Raw genomic sequence first — 17221 nt, forward strand, 5'->3', positions numbered from 1 at the left:
ACTGAACAGCTTCTGTAACAAAAACGCCTGCAAAACCGCTCTGAAGTGCCGTTTTTCAGAGCGGTTTGCGTTTTTCCTATACTTAACATTGAGGCAGAAACGCACCCGCAATCCAAAAAATGCCTCACCCAGGCATTTTTCGTTTCTGCAAAACGCCCCCCGCTCTGGTGTGCACCACCCCATTGAGATACATTGACCAAGCAGATCCGCAGCCGCAAGCGGATCTGAAAACGCCCAAAAAGCCGCTCGGTGTGCACCAGCCCTCAGAGTCCCACACCCATGCTACAAACCTGGGGGTGCGATCCGCCTTTTTGTCTGTGGCCCCTGGGGACCTCCTGACAGGTTCCAATGTACCCCCAGGGGCCCATTGACCCCAAGTTGAGAAACACTATACTAGAACACTGGATTCTTTCATTTGATGATGTATTATGAATTTTATATTTAAACAGGGTGCAGTCCTCTGCTGTAGGCTTCCAACAGACCTTGATTTGTATCCTCTATCGAGATGTAGGATGCTTCATTTGAGTTACCCTGGTGTGAGATGGATATGGAGGCTGACATTTTATTTCCTTTGAAACCACGCCAATTGCCTGGCAGTCCTGCTGATCTTGTGCCTCTTATACTTCAAACCACAGGCTGAGAATAAGTATGCAGATCAGATGATCTAGCCTGAGTTTGACCACATCGACCGCATGTTTTAGGTGTGTAATTCAGACACTACTTAAGCCAAAAATATCAGCAGGACAGCCAGGATTTTGGCCTTGCTTAAATACCAATAAATATGACAGCCTTTATAGCCCCCTCCACTACATTAACATCATGATCACTGATTTTATTTGTATTTTTTTCCTTTGAAAAGCAAATATAGCTAGTCTTAAAGGCTTAAATGTGTTGTATTTTTTTTTACTCTTAGGCCTTCATTTATGCCAAAGGGAAAGGAAAACCGTGCACATGCCTCACATGGGAACCTGTCTCAAGGGTCTGCAGAATACCCCAGCCAGTCTCCTGAAGATATCGGCAGCCCCCCTTACAGCCGCTCTCAGAAGATTGGTCAGAAAAGATCTAGTAGCAGTACGGATATTCAATGTATGCACACTCACGACTCTATGCTATTTGTTAACATTCACCATACTTGTACTATATAACCATTCTGCTCTTTCCGCTTCTTTACAGCAGTAAGAGGTCCACCAGTTAGGTCATGGTCTGTGGGTAACCAAAGTAGTGGAATGTGCAGCGACTCAGAGAGTGCAGGTGGCAGTAGCGAGTCACGTTCCATGGATTCTCCATCAGCTAGTCCAGGTAGAGCTTGTGTTTTTAGTAGGGGTTTCTGTTTAGGAAACAATGATTACTTTGTATTAATTGTAATACTGTTACAGGTGACTTTAAAAGGCGTCTTCCTAGGACTCCATCCACAGGAACCATGTCATCAGCTGATGATCTGGATGAGAGGGAGCCTCCTTCCCCTTCAGACAATGGTAATTTTGCTTTACACATATTGATCTACGGATTGCTCTCTAGTGTACCATCTATACTTAATTTGTGCTTAAAATATACAAACATATGGCTGCTGTAGTTTTGTTGCACAACCGAATGTTAATTCACAACTCTTGTTACGGTACAATACGATCAAATATGTGTTCATTTGGCACAGCAAAAGTTAGTGGCAAATGGTAGTGCAGGGGAGACTTGGATTGTAGGATAGGTGAGTGGGCAAGGAATATAAATGATGGTTGGGGCGGAGCACTGAGGTGTGTTGGACTGGTGTGGAGGCATAAAATGTGGATAGATATGACAGGTGGTCGGATAGATGAAGTGTGGGTGGGTAGGGAAGGTGAACAGGTGGCGCTTATGGAGTGGTGGTAGGATAAATGACAGATACGCAGGGCATGGTGGGAGTGGGCATAATGTACAAGAATAGGTGGTTATCTGAGGGTCTGGAAACCTAACATGGGAAGAGGAGGTATAAACAAGAGTTAGCTGGGGAAATGAGGTTCAAGAGAATTGACTTGGAGGTTGGAAGGACAGATGAAGGCAGATTGTGTTGAGTGGGGTGAGTTGGTACATGACGGCCAGAAGTGATAAAAGTTGAAAGGATAGATCAGTGGTGGGTAGGTGAGTTAGGAGAGCGGATTCTGGAGGTAGGGCAGGGCATGATGGGACATATAGCCAGTGAATGGGTAGGTGAGGGTCCGGGGTGTTTGACACAGTGGCATAGAAAGGATAGTGATGGTCAAGAGGTGACAAAGTTGAGTAAGAGGATAGATGAAGATGATATCGTTGGAACCAGCACCAAGGCATTCAAGCACTGGATCTTTCCCTGCTGGTGGGCACACTGCTCATTTTAGTAGGATAGGTGACATGAGGTTGGAGGGATAGATAGATAGGGGGTGGATGAGTGTCAGAAGAGGTGGAAGGATAGATTAGGAAATCGGCAGTATGGCGATTTTGTAATTGGGAGATAATCTTGATAAGGCTTACACACAGAGTTGATGAGGCCCCTTTTTTAGTTTCCATCAGTGACAAGCTAAGGGAGAGATCACACTTGTGTGTGCTGGAATGATTCCCCACAAGTGTTGTGCCTTACTATTGTGCATTTTTTACAGTAGCCATTGATTTCAATGAGAAAACATATGCATTGTACAGAAAAGTAGTGCTGGTTGTATTTTTATTTTATTTTTTTTCAACGCAGTGCAGAATCACAGAGGCCTAAAAATGCACTATAAACATTCATTCGATGGATTTTTGCTATGCTGCGAAACACTATAGTTTATCTCAAGTCAAGACCCCCTTGAAGTTTTGGAAAATATATAATTTATGGTTTCACCAGAAAATGAACTTGCCTTGGTGGAATCCTAATTTGCAGAATTTCAAATCGGTAGCTGCTGATATTCAAACTGGCAGCTCATTAAAGAAGTTGTTGACAGACATGCAGGGAAACAATAGAAGTTTGGCAGTCATCTACTTCAGTCCTGAAGTTGTGTGGCCATTACTTACTTCCCTTCATCAGCTGGCATTATTTCAAATAAAATCAGCCTGCAGTGCAGGAGGGATCAATATTAGAAAATTAACTGAAATGTGTTATAAATGTATCCATATTTGACGTCTATGCATTGTGGCCTGGTAGGAGGTCTTCCATGGCAGCCTTTGATTGACTTGCGACAAGTTTGCATCAAGCAGAGGTTACTAACCAAATACAACACTTTGTTGTTCTAGGTTTAAATGACCTCGCCTCGGAGATTGCCAATTCCCCAGGACCGTTCCGGAACACACTTATGTCCAAGGCAGCTCAGACGCACAAACTGAGAAAACTCCGAGCCCCGTCCAAGTGTCGAGAATGTGATAGCTTAGTTGTGTTTCACGGGGCTGAGTGTGAGGAGGTAAGAGTCCAGTCATTCTGGTTTGGGCAGAAAATACAAGGCTACGGCACATTGCTTCTCTTCTGGTGGCTTTCTACGGCTTTACTGCACTTCCCGTCCCACCCAAGACTTATTTTCAGTTTGGTCTTAAGTCAATGATTGCACAGTTGTTATTATTAGCCATTGCATGAAGGGACAACAGCTCATTTAGAGTGTTTCTTTATTGCAGTGTTCTCTTGCTTGCCATAAGAAGTGCCTGGAAACACTGGCCATTCAATGTGGACACAAAAAGCTTCATGGAAGACTTCATCTATTTGGAGTGGAATTTACTCAAGCTGCTAAGAACACCCCTGATGGCATTCCTTTTATTATTAAGAAGTGCACCTCCGAAATAGAGAGCCGAGCTCTGACTATAAAGGTGAGCGCTTCTCTTACAACTGTCTCAGAGCGACAGTTACTGTTATTAAAGGATATCTACAGTGAAAAAATTGTAAGATAGATATAAAATTTACATTTTTCCCAGAGTAAAATGGACTGTGAATTACTTTTTTTTTTACCATGTTGCCATCACTTACAGTAGGTAATAAAAAAGCTGAGGGATTTTTACAGATTTTAGACTAGTTCAGCTCCTCATGGTAAGGTCTCAGTATTGCCTTTATTCTTTACAAAAGCACCACTTTGACAGGTTCTATACAAAGATGTCAGCCAGCTTCCCTACATATTTGCACAATATTTTGGCAGTTAGACTGAGCTACTCGAGTTCAGTAAGTTTGTAAATAAAGAAATAACTGAGAAACCCCTGTGAGGAATTTAACTAAACCTGACAGATTTTTTTACTCCCTACTGAAAGTGACAGCGACATAGGAAAACGGTAATTTATGTTGCATTGTAGTCTGGGGAAAAAATGTAATTTTATTTTTATGTATTTAACCTCTTGAGGACCATGGTCTTAACCCCCTAGTGACGGCCATTTTTTACAAAATAGGCCACTGCAGCTTTAAAGTGGATCCGAGATTAATTTTCACTCATTGCGTAATTGTGTTCCTTCGCTATTGTTCATAGGGCATTCCTCAAGCCAAATACTTTTTTTGTTTTTGTTTTAATACTCTAATTCCCTATAAACTAAACAAGCCTCGCCCACAGCTTTTCAGAGAGCCTTGGCATTTTCAGACAGTAGCAAGGGCTCATGGGAGCTCAGTCTGGGCAGGAGGAGGGGGAGGTATTACTAGTCAGAGATTTCAGAGGTAGAGAACAGGAGGAGGGGGGATTAGGTTTTTTCACAGGCTGAGTGCTGAAGATGCAGATAAGCTTGCCTCTGTGTAATGTTTACAAATATGGCTGCTGTCATTGTATCACATGAAGAAATAATCATATTCTATTGAAGCTGTTTGCAGCTAGATTTGCTGTTTAAACTATCTAAACTATATATGATATATAGACAAGTTACTTGTTATAGTTAGTTTTTCATCTCTGATCCGCTTTAATGGCTTGCTGCAGGGCCGTACAACTCAGCATACAAGTCATTCCCCCTCCCCTTTTCTGCCCACCAACGGAGCTTTTTGTTGGTGGGTTATGATCGCTACCAGGATGTTTATTTATTTATTTTTATATAATTTTTTTTTCATTAAATAAAATGTTTTCTTACTTTTATTCAGGTCCCTTGCCTTCCTATGACAGCGATCGGCTGTCATAGGCTTCAGCCTATGACAGCTGATCGCTCCTGTCTCCCCCAGGGAGACAGCCGTGTCACACGCCTGTCACCAGTACAGCGATGCCTTAGATCGCAGCGCTGTACAGTGTTATTAGCCGACTAACCGTCCCTAGCTGCGATAGCCACGGGGAGACTGATGACGGAGTGGAGCTGGTAGGCTGATGACGACGCATGCGATCCCCTGCAATCTCCGCCCCTAGCACTTCACGCCAATTGGCATGGAGTGGTCCTGGGGCCCCTACGCTGCTCACGTCAATTGGCATTGAGCAGTCGTTAGGCAGTTAAAATGTTACACTTTTTCATGACACTTGCCCTTTAATAAAAACATCCTCATTGTGTTTAGCGCCCGACACCAGTCACAAAGTCCGACACCAGAATACATTACTACCACAATGGTTTACTGTAACACGAGCATGTAGCCTCCCTGGCGGTATGGACGAGCTGAGTTCGTCCAGCAAAAACTTGCAAGAAACGTTAATGACGAGCTGAGCTCGTCCATGCCGACAGGGAGATTTCCTGTTTCTCTGCCCCGCCGGCTGCATTTTTTTCTCATCAGAGGGATTCCCCAGGATGGCTGGATGCCTGTCAGCACGCTGTGGGTAGCGATCTGTGCTACCCACAGCGTGCAGAACAAGCATCCAGCCACCCTAGGGAATCCCTGGGCAGCCAGCAGGGCATGGAATGTGCGGGGTTCCCCCCTGTATGCGGAGGCTATGTGGGCGGGGGATCCCCCTCTGTGCGGGTGGGGGGATCCCCCTTCTATGGTGGCAGTTGCGGGCGGGGATCCCCCTCTGTGTGGGTGGGGGGATCCCCCTTCCATGGTGGCTGTTGTGGGCGGGGATCCCCCTCTGTGCGGGTGGGGGGATCCCCCTTCTATGGTGGCTGTTGCGGGTGGCCTATTCCCCCCTCCCTCCCGATCACCCCCTCCCGATCTCCTCCCCCCCCCCCTCTAAGCCCGTGGAGTAAATAGTTGTACTCACCAGAGGGCTTTCTCCAGCGATGGCAGCAGCACTTCCTCCTCCATCTCCGAAGTCTCGTTCTCTGTATAGTTACACGTGACGTCACCAAGCCTCGTAATGTAACTGTACAGAGACCGGTACTTTGGAGATGGAGGAGGAAGTGCTGCTGCGTCGCTGGAGAAAGCCCTCGGGTGAGTACAACTATTTACTCCACGGGCTTAGAGGGGGGGGGGAGATCGGGAGGGGGTGATCGGGAGGGAGGGGGGAATAGGCCACCCGCAATCGCCACCATAGAAGGGGGATCCCCCCACCCGCACAGAGAGGGATCCCCGCCCACAACAGCCACCATAGAAGCGGGATCCCCCACCCGCACAGAGGGGGATCCCCGCCCGCAAATGCCACCATAGAAGGGGGATCCCCCACCCGCACAGAGGGGGATCCCCGCCCGCAACTGCCACCATAGAAGGGGGGTCCCCCGCCCACATAGCCTCCGCATACAGGGGGGAACCCCCACACATTCTCTGCCCCGCTGGCTGCCCAGGGATTCCCTAGGGTGTGCTTGTTCTGCACGCTGTGGGTAGCACAGATAGCTACCCACAGCGTGCTGGGGGGGGGGGGGGGACCGGGAGGGGGACATCTGGCTACCTATAAATCTGGCTAAACACCTGGCTCACTATATACCTGGCTAAACACCTGGCTCACTATACATCTGGCTATCTATACCTGGCTGCACATCTGGCTAACTATACATCTGGGTCTTATACTCACCATTGGCATGCTGATCCCTCGTCGCGTACCTCTGATAGCTTCCCCAGTGTCTTCTTCCATGTCCCTTGGCGGATTTTGCTTCTCCCTCGGCGATCACATGTCCCCCGTTGATCGGCGTATATGACACCAGGGTTACACAGCGTCATCAACATCATGCAGAAAACACTTTTTTTTTTTTTTTTATTGAATTCAATACAATAACCTGTATTGAATTCAATATAAAAAAAAAAATTGGTTGCAAATTATTGGAAATTAATTGAAACACTTTTTGCACGGAAATCCTGGGGAAACTGAACGCCAGGGTGGTTGTTAAAGCCTGTTTAGTCTGGCATTTCCCCATAACTCTTCCCCCTGTATACATCACTATGTACTAATCTGAGACAAGCTTATGCATTTTGGGTCCTGTGAGAGAAAAGCGCTTTACAAATGTTGCATTGTTGGTTGGCACTTTGGTGTTTACTAGGGATGATCAGTGAGGTGCAAATAGTTCCTTGCTTATGCAGGATTATGTAAATGTTGTATGTATATTTATGCAGGTTAAAAACTGACCAATCAAATGCCACTTTGCATCTCAGTGACCATCCCTAGTCTTCGCCTCATTAAAGTGTAACTAATTTGCCAGAAATGTGACAGGACTGCTTTCAGCATTGCCAGACTGAAATGCAAAAGCTATTAATAGTAATCAAAATTGTTTTCATGTGATCGTACAATTGTTGTCCACATATATGTATACATATGCTTTGGCTCTTGGCTCCAGTTCTCGTGTGAAAACCCTCTGAATGAGGCGAATCACTGGCTTTAGGTGTTATCACTTCTGATTGTGTTTCCATAATGCTCATGTAAGTAGTGATGAGTGACACTGCAACGATCACAATCAGTAGAAAGGAAATTCGCAAGCATGGGGCAGAACTATAAAAACTACAAAACAGTAGATCTGCTGAGGCATATGTGTTATACCGCCACCAGTGAGCTGGGCGCATGGTGAGCTTAAATGATGGCTGCTCACCTTGCTGACACTCAAATTCCGGGCGGCGTTAAAGAGAACCTGTACTGAGTAAAAATATTTAAAATAAACACATGAGGTAACTTCAAATGAACATTGCATAGTTACCTTGCCATCAGTTCCTCTCAGAAGCGCTCCATTTTCTTCCCAATAATCCCATCCAGTTCTGACAATATTTTGTCAGATCTGAAATATATCAGTTGCTGTCAGTAAAATATCAGTTGCTGTCAGTTACAGCTGAGAGGAAAACTGATGTACCAGGGATAGTCCATGTTTCCCTATGGCTCAAGTGGGCGATGTTACAGTTTAACTGTGTGCTGACCAGAAAGCTGTTATGGGTAATGGCTATTTTCAAAATGGAGGACGGAAAATTCCCTTGATCATAGTGAACAAATAGGATGCAGGACAGGAGAAAGACACTGAGGAGTAGACTACATGGAAGGTAAGTATGACTTGTGTATGCCTATTTTGACTTTTATTTTCAGTACAGGTTTTCTTTAAATGCCATTCCCCCTACGAGTTGTAGAAACTCAGAGAGATAAGTAATTCAAGGTCCGACAAGTGCCAGAACCCCAAATTACCCTTTTACAGGATGCGCACTATAGCATTTGTGCTAAAACTGCACACGATAGCATTAGTGCCATAGCAATGCCCAGCTTCGGCGCTCAGCACCAAAAGCACCTGCTTTGCTGCTGAGGTCATGTGACAGTGGTTTGGTGCCCCCCCCCCCAAATAAGTTTAATGGGCTGTGCTTTTTATCTGGTTAATGCTGGGAATACACGTTACGTTTTGCACGTTCGATTTGGGGCGCAATCTATTCCCACCCCGCACAGCTGCACCCCTCCCAGATCTGCACGTCATTTTTGAAAATACTACCATCCGCCCTACCTCCCAAGCCCGCTGTCTAGGCGTTACTCTGGACTCTGAACTTTCCTTTACAGCCCACATCCAAGGTATTGCCAGATCCTGCAACTTCCACCTCCGCAACATCTCCAAGATCCGCTCCTGCCTGTCCCCTGGCACCACTAAACTCCTTATCCACGCCCTTGTCATCTCCCGCCTAGACTACTGCAATTCGTTTTTTCTGGCCTCCCCTCTAACCATACTGCCCCACTTCAATTGGGAATGAATGTGGCAGCCAGACTGATAAATTCTTCTCACCGCAGCGCCTCTACAACTCCGCTCTGTAAAGCACTACACTGGCTCCCCATCAGCTTTAGGATCAAGTTCAAAATCCTGTGCTTGGCCTACAAATCAGTGCACAAGACCTGCCCGACCTACATCTCTGATCTGGTCCACAGGCACATACCAGCCCGCCCCCTCCGATCCTCCAATGACCTGCGCCTAGTCGCACCACGCATAACTCAGTCACATGCACGATTGCAGGACTTCACCAGGGCTGCCCCTACTCTCTGGAACTCACTCCCACGAGCCGTCAGACTTGCCCCCACCTTTAATACCTTCAAACAAGCTCTCAAGACTCACCTCTTCACGCTCGCATACCCCCCTACACCAGCACCATAATATGTTTGTTAGACACCCTCTCAAAAGATGCACCTATTGTCTCCACCCCACCCTTTACATTGTAAGCCTCTGGCAGGGCCCTCCTCCCTAATGTATCCAGCTTAATTATGCAATCTTATTCACAACCACCCCTCTTGTAGACTCGAACAGTCTCTTTTTTGACCTATGACACTGTATTGTTATCAAATCATTTGCATGATCTTGTTTTGTTGTGCGTTTCCGTATGTTCTACCTGTATGTTAACCCATTTATCTATTGTGCAGCGCTGTGTAATATGTTGGCGCTTTATAAATACAATAAATAATAATAATCTATTAGCCATTCGATTTACGGCTCGATCCTCTTATCTTCCACTCGTTTTTCTTCTCTTTTTTTCCATTCACTTCTATGAGAAATCGAGCGGAAAAGAATCGAGCAGAACATCGGACATGTCGGAATTTTATCATCGAAGGCATCTATTGGAACGATTCTTAGCAAAAAACGTACTGTGTATTCCCAGCATAACACAGGAGAGAAGGGAGCAGAGGCAAATAACTCTTTCAGAAACTAATTAAATTCTTTACACAAGACCCAAACATTCTAAATATGCCAAAAGAGTGTTTTGTATTTGTTTAGCAAACTAACAAAATCTGTAGATGAATAATACATGGCAGAGTTTTTGAGAACGTCTAAAATAACAAGCTATCAGACATCTTAAGTCCACTTATAAGAAGCCAACCAATGTAAGCCGTCTGGGTAGAACTTGCCAAAGTGCTGCAGGTAGCCTGCTTAGAGCATTATCTTCTTTCCTGGGTCGAGTCTTTTGTTGGAGGACTTAGTCCCCAGGTGTGTGGCCACATTTTTACAATTCCAGCACTTTTGCTTTGTATACTGGCACTATTTTAAAACCTGCTTAATTAGAAAATGCCTCAGGGTTATTCTGTTGGACTTTCTTTTGTTCCGGAGCTAGCGGATATTTCCAATTTTGGAAATATTTACTCATGCTAAGACAAAAAAAGATATATTTAGCCGCATGGATAGATGGATGTCCAGCTTACATTCTATATTCTTTCAAAGAGTAGGTAAATATAGCAGTGGTAAAGGACCTCCGCTCTAAGGGTTGCTTTTCTTCAGGCTTAAATAACTCTAGGATAAGTACTGTAGTTCCATATATATATATATATATATATATATATATATATATATATATATATATATATATATATATATATATTTAGTGAATATGCACTAACTTCTGTTTCTAACATTAACAGCAGACTTTTGCTAAAATATGCAGACTCTGGAAGTACTTATGTCAAAAAGTTAGTCTCGACTTATTGGGATCAAAATCTAAAAATACACATGATTGCACCAATGTATATTTAAAACGGCACTGCAGTAATTGGGGTATCGGGAAACTGATAATAGAATATTGGTAAAATTACCAATATTCTACTACTCCCCATGGCTATTTCCAGTAGTAAAATATAGGTAATTTCGATGGACATTTTACAAATACCTAACCCTCTTCTCACACTATCCCTGCCTCTACCGATGCTTAAATTCAACCGAACAAACCTCACCCCCACCCACCCTGCACTATGCGCCAATAACTGTCACTAAACCTAACCATATTCTTTTACTAACCCTCCCTGTACCTATCGATAACCCTAACCAACCTCTACCCCCCTCCCCTGACTATCCGCCAATAACTATCACTAAACCTAACCCTATTCTCACACTAAGCCTCCCTCTACCAATCCATAACACTAACCAACCTCTATCCTCCTCCCTCCGCACTATCTGCCAACAACTATCACTAAACCTAACCCTATTCTTGCACATACCCTCCCTCTTCCAATACCTAACCCTAATCAACCCCCACCACCCCACCCTGCACCATCCACCAATAACTATCACTAAACCTTACCCTATTCTTACACTAACCCTCCCTCTACCAATGCCTAACCTACCCCATTGCCGCAATCTCTACCGATATGAGTTCCTTTGCCACTAAAAACTCCCTCTCCTTCTCTAATTGTCGGGTGCTGGCTGGTAATTAACACAATTTATCGTCCTTGGCCGTGCCCAAATTACTCGCTTTGACTGCACAGAGGGATAAAGGAGAGGCTTGCAGTAAAAGGAGAAGTGGCGAAATAGCTATAAATCAGCTAATAAAGATTTCTTTCAGATTATGGACGTGGTCAATGTTTAATAATTGCATTATGTTTATTTTTACATGGTGATAAAATATATAGTCTTCTTTTGCAGAGTTTGCTGACTGCTTAGCAATGAATTCCATATATATATATATATATATATATATATATCATATAATGTAGTCATGGAATTACTAATTCATATTTTCTAGGGTATCTATCGTGTTAACGGAGCGAAGTCCAGGGTGGAGAAGTTGTGCCAAGCATTTGAAAATGGAAAAGACTTGGTGGAATTGTCAGATCTATATGCTCATGACATCAGCAACGTTCTTAAGCTATACCTCCGGCAGGTATGTGTACCCACGGTCTCCGCTCTGTAATTTAAAGAGGAACGGTAACTTATATTGGACTTTATCCCAATCAGTAGCTGATACACTCTTTCCCACAATAAATCTTTATCAGTTCTCAAATAGCTCATCAGGGACATCTGTTGATATTGTAGTAGAACCCCTCCCACCGTGTGATGTCAGGGCCATGGCCCTGATGGTTCCCTATCTGTGATCCTAATTGCATTTTGGGAAATAGTGGCTGATTCCAACTGCAAAACAAGCAGAATCTTCCTTTGCGGAATGTTGGTTTACTGAGAGTTCTATGTGCAGACATCACCTGGCAGGACGATAGATGTCGCCATCTGTGATAAATTTCAGAATGTAAATCTGGGAAAGGAAAGATTTTACAGTGGGCAAACTGAGTAAATAATATTGTAAAAAAGAAACACTTGTATTCATTATGTGACTTTCCCTATAGTTCCTCTTCAAGTCTGGAGAACATATTTTTATAGCGCTTTGTTTTCACCTTTCAGTATGTTTGATCCTCATACTTAACTTGTATGCAGCTTGGAACTGGGCCAATCAGATGCACTTCTTGCCAGTTTTGGTTGGTCCACTTCCAAGCTGAATTTGAATCAAATTTACATATAAGCAGCAACTATTTCCATCTCATTGACATTTATTGTTGAAATCTGCTCTGGACTGAGAAAAATAGCACATGCTCTAATTCTCAGCCCTACTGTGCAAACTGAACGCCAAACACACGTTTTCCCAGCACTGTGTGGTGGTCACCTTTGTGTAAGCTTCTTTTGTAGCTGTTGTCGTATCACTAAAGGTGCGTACGCACGTCTTTTTTTTTGATCGGTCGTTTAGACATCAAATCGGGCATGTGTACAAACGGTCGTTTAGCTGATAACGCTGGTTTTGACGGATCCACTACAACAAACGATCAGCTGAACGACCGTTTGTACACAAGCCCAATTTGACGTCCAAACAACCGGTCTAAACCAAACAACCGGTCTAAAATCAGACGTGTGTATGTACCTTAAAGTGAACCTCCGGACTAAATATCTACTCAGCAGCACTGAAAAGGCTTGGTGTTTCTGTAACAGTTTCACAACATCAGAACTTTGTTTTTCTTACCCAAGCCTCATTTTTAGCTGCACAGAAGAAAACTGCCCGGGCATTTTTCCCCTGATGCTGTGCAAAGCGTGATGGGATTTCTGATGATGTTGTTCTCGTTCTGCTGTTTTGGTGCAATTTTTTTTTTTACATTGTGAATTTGACATTTGAAGCCTAGCGCATGCAGCTGGGAGGGGTTATCAAGACACAGGACAGTATGTTTGTTTAGGCTGAAGTTCCCCTTTAAGGATGATCAGTGGGTTGCAAAGAATTCCAAGTGGATGCAGGATTATGCAAATTTATGCTGCTTGAAAATGGACCAATTAAATATTACCTTGGTGTCATTTAGCAATTTTGCTAGTTTTGTGCGATCCCGAGTGTGAATGGGCCCTTAGGAGGGGGCTGGATATACCATTCCAGTGTGTAATGCAACACAAATTGGAAATATCAATTTTTGTTATAGCCTTATAAAAATCAATCCATTGATTGAAGAATAGCCGTTTATTCATCAATGCAGTGGAAAAACAAGGTGCACACTACAGCAGCCCCTTGTAACCAATGGTAAACGATCTCTTGTTTGACTCTAGTGAACTGAAAGCTGGTTGTCTTGCATTCAAGCACTTGGTACAGTCATTGTGCTTTGCCAGTGCTTTATTGGATGGTCCCTGTAGTGGTAATTTGCTTATTTCTTATACAGTAATTATATAACTAACTATAATTGTATTTATTTTTAGCTTCCGGAGCCTTTGATTCAGTTTCGCCTTTACAACGAGTTGATAGGATTGGCTAAAGAAAGTCAGCGGGCCACAGATGAAGTGGACTGCAAATCCGGCAGTCCACCATTAAAGAGACAGCCCTCTGGGGTAGAGCTCAACAGGGTCATCCTCAAAATAAGAGACTTGCTGAAACAGTTGCCACTGCAAAACTACAACACGTTGCAGTTCTTAGTGGGACATCTGCACAGGTAAGAGGCATACCCAGCCAATAGCCTTCAGTTCATATTACTCATCTGCTGTGTTTGTAGTTCTTAGTGGGACATTTGCACAGCTAAGAGACATGCCCAAGTAGATAGCCTTCAGTTCACCATCATCTGTGTTTGTAGTTCTTATGCTGGGAATACACAATGAGATTTTTCACTCAATTTACTGTCCGATCTTATTTTCAATCGATTTTCCGATTGGTTCTCTTACCTTTTCTTATCAATTTCCATTTACTTCTATGAGAAATCGATCAAAAAACGATCGGAAATAAGATCGGACATGTCAAATTATCTTTCGAACCATCTATCTGCTAAAAAAAAAATGATGATGTATTCCCAGCATTAGTGGGCTTAGTGGGACATCTGCAGTAGATAGCCTTCAGCTCACCATCATCTGTGTTTGTAGTTCTTAGTGGGACATCTGCACAGGTAAGAGACATGCCCAGTAGATAGCCTTCAGCTCACCATCATCTGTGTTTGTAGTTCTTAGTGGGACATCTGCACGGGTAAGAGACATGCCCAGTAGATAGCCTTCAGCTCACCATCATCTGTTTGTAGTTCTTAGTGGGACATCTGCACGGGTAAGAGACATGCCCAGTAGATAGCCTTCAGCTCACCATCATCTGTTTGTAGTTCTTAGTGGGACATCTGCACGGGTAAGAGACATGCCCAGTAGATAGCCTTCAGCTCACCATCATCTGTTTGTAGTTCTTAGTGGGACATCTGCACGGGTAAGAGACATACCCAGTACATAGCCCATCTTAAACATCTGCTATGTTTTCTAGGTCAGAATTTAGGCATAGCAAGTGTATGGATTTTTATATCATATGGCAGTATAATGACCAGTGTCCATCACTGTATTCAAGGGAAGTTCTTATAGACACTGTCTAAAGCATCTGATCAAAATGAGGCAATCCCCAAGCTCAACATGAATGCAGCTACTGCAACTCATGTTTTTTGATTCACCCTCTGAAAACGTATGGATAAACTCTGGGCAGTAATAGTCTATTAGACCGATACTCTGTTTCAGTGCCGTTCTAAATTCATGAAGAAAGGCATCCCTCAGCCAACACATAAGGGAGCCTCATACTGTCATACACATATGCAGATTACTGATACCTGCCATTTCAAAACATGATATGAGAGTAAGAGGCTATTAGGAAAAGAAAATATGAGTATTTGACGCAGCGGCATCCCAGGGTATCGGCTGTTATGGTATTTAGGGTTGGTTTGCATGTTGAGTTCTATGTGGCACTCTCTATTGTATAGTCTACCAGTAGTTTTGCCCCAGAACAGGGCTGTTATGAGCAGTATATCTTTGACTGCCGGTTATAGTCTTTGGTTCCTTTGTTTTCACAATTTAGATCCGTCTGTGTTTAGGAACAAATTAAAGGTGCCCACCGATAATATGATCTTGATTGTACAATCTTACTCTATGTAGCTGAAGAGTAAACTGAGTGAATATACTTTGTAATGGATAGCTTTAAAAGTCTCTCATATTAAACAGAAGTGGTAAGATTGTACAATCAAGATTGTATAATTAATGGACAACTTAAGGCTCATTGTACAGAGTCAAGTAGCTGGCATGGATCTGCTCTTGGCTTGACCGTTTCTTCTACTTAGATTATGCCAATGGACACAGTGAGTATTTATAGAGACAGGACTACATCTGTTTGCACCAGTGCTTTCATCAGAAAACAAACATAACAAAGATATCAAAAATCCACTCCAGACCCCTCCCAAATCAGGTCTACCATGTTCTCTGTGCTACAACAGACACCAGCGGATACAGAAACCTATATCAACACACTTCTGTGGCCATTCATGTTGTCAATCCAGCATAGTGTTGACTTAGCCTTAGTAAAGTGCATTGCATATGAGAATATTTTCTATAATCCTCAGGCATTAGCCTTAGGACAGTTAAGCACACAGACATATGTTTCATACACTGATGGAAGTGTATTGGCTCACTGGTGTTAGCTTTTTCTTTAAGCTGCCTCCCTCTATCCTCTTATTCTTAGGTGTTTACATTATCTTGTTTTATTGTATTTAAGCGTAGCAAAGCTGTATAAGTGAAACAGTATCTTTAAGATGTTCTTCATATGGGTAGGGGTTCTCATTTCACCTGGTTTTCATTTTTCAAATTTGCATTGACACCATATGCCAGATCCGGCATTTTGTTTCTGCTGCTCATGCTTACCAGAAATATCAGAGAAGCAGTTGACCAGTTTGAGGAGGCAATACAAAAGTGGAAAGCGTTGAGAGCAAATCGGATCTTTACAAGTCTGACTGCTGACCAAACTGATCATATGCTTCTCCTCAAGCTCTGGTAAACATGAATAACAGTAGTACTGAGTATGCTGAAATGTGTGGAGGAACATAAATGCACTAGGCATAGAGATGTCATCCTCTCTTATGACCTTAGAGTACCGTATATTCCGGCGTATTAGACGACTGGGCGTATAAGACGACCCACAACTTTTACAGTTAAAATATAGAGTTTGGGATATACTCGCCGTATAAGACTACAACGCACCACATTAAAATTAAAAAAAAAATCATATACTGGTGCTATATATGGACATATTCTGGTGTTGTGCTGTATGTGTTCCCCAGTATATAACAGTATAAAGTCAATTGACTGGTTGGATTGGTCAACTCTCCCTCTCCATAAGTGGATTGGTCAGCTCTCCTTGTCTACTGGTTTATCAGAGCGGTATGGAAGAATAGATTGCGCTGTGCCCATAAAACACACCTCATTCGCCTGTCTGGCCCACCCTGGTATCCTATTTACCTCCTTCTCTGCCTCTTAGATCTCGCATATATGCATCTGCGCCACTTCACTACAGTCCTCAGCAGTGAGATCTGAGAGGCGGTAACAGGATAGGGCGTATCACCCGGTATCAATGACACCCGGCGTATAAGACGACCCCCAACTTTTCAGAAGGTTTTCAAGTGTTAAAAAGTAGTCTTATACGCAGGAATATACAGTACTTTATTCCTGGAACTATGCAGAAATTGATTAAGATTTGGTTGTAATCTGCAGTATTCTCTTTGTTTGCAGATGCACTTTAGCCACTTGGGATCAGACGTCTGTGGTCCCTTAAGGACCAGAGCCATCCTTTTCTTTTGTAAACCGTGATTACTGTGATTGGCTCCTGACCCATATACAGAGCTATTCGCAGGTTGCAGCTGTGGCAACGACCAGTACGCAGAAATCTATGTTGAAATCTATGCCCTAGCAGGCTTAGGTGGACATAAACAGGGGTGTACAATTCAACTACGCTGGTCTGAAAGTGGTTAATGATTGTAAAAACATTTAAATCTCTAAT

The 17221-nt window shown here is 43.4% G+C and overlaps 1 protein-coding gene across 1 annotated transcript in view; it reads left to right on the forward strand.

Moving 5' to 3' along the window:
• Nucleotides 1-17221, forward strand: part of ARHGAP29 (Rho GTPase activating protein 29) — a 206883-nt gene that overhangs the window by 174261 nt on the left and 15401 nt on the right. The window contains exons 14-20 of the mRNA XM_068239772.1: nt 914-1086; nt 1174-1299; nt 1377-1475; nt 3214-3377; nt 3586-3774; nt 11672-11809; nt 13645-13874. Of these exons, the coding sequence (XP_068095873.1) occupies nt 914-1086; nt 1174-1299; nt 1377-1475; nt 3214-3377; nt 3586-3774; nt 11672-11809; nt 13645-13874 (1119 nt within the window). The remainder of the gene's footprint in view (nt 1-913; nt 1087-1173; nt 1300-1376; nt 1476-3213; nt 3378-3585; nt 3775-11671; nt 11810-13644; nt 13875-17221) is intronic.

This window comes from Hyperolius riggenbachi, chromosome 6 (genome assembly GCF_040937935.1).
Source record: "Hyperolius riggenbachi isolate aHypRig1 chromosome 6, aHypRig1.pri, whole genome shotgun sequence".
Taxonomy (NCBI): domain Eukaryota; kingdom Metazoa; phylum Chordata; class Amphibia; order Anura; family Hyperoliidae; genus Hyperolius; species Hyperolius riggenbachi.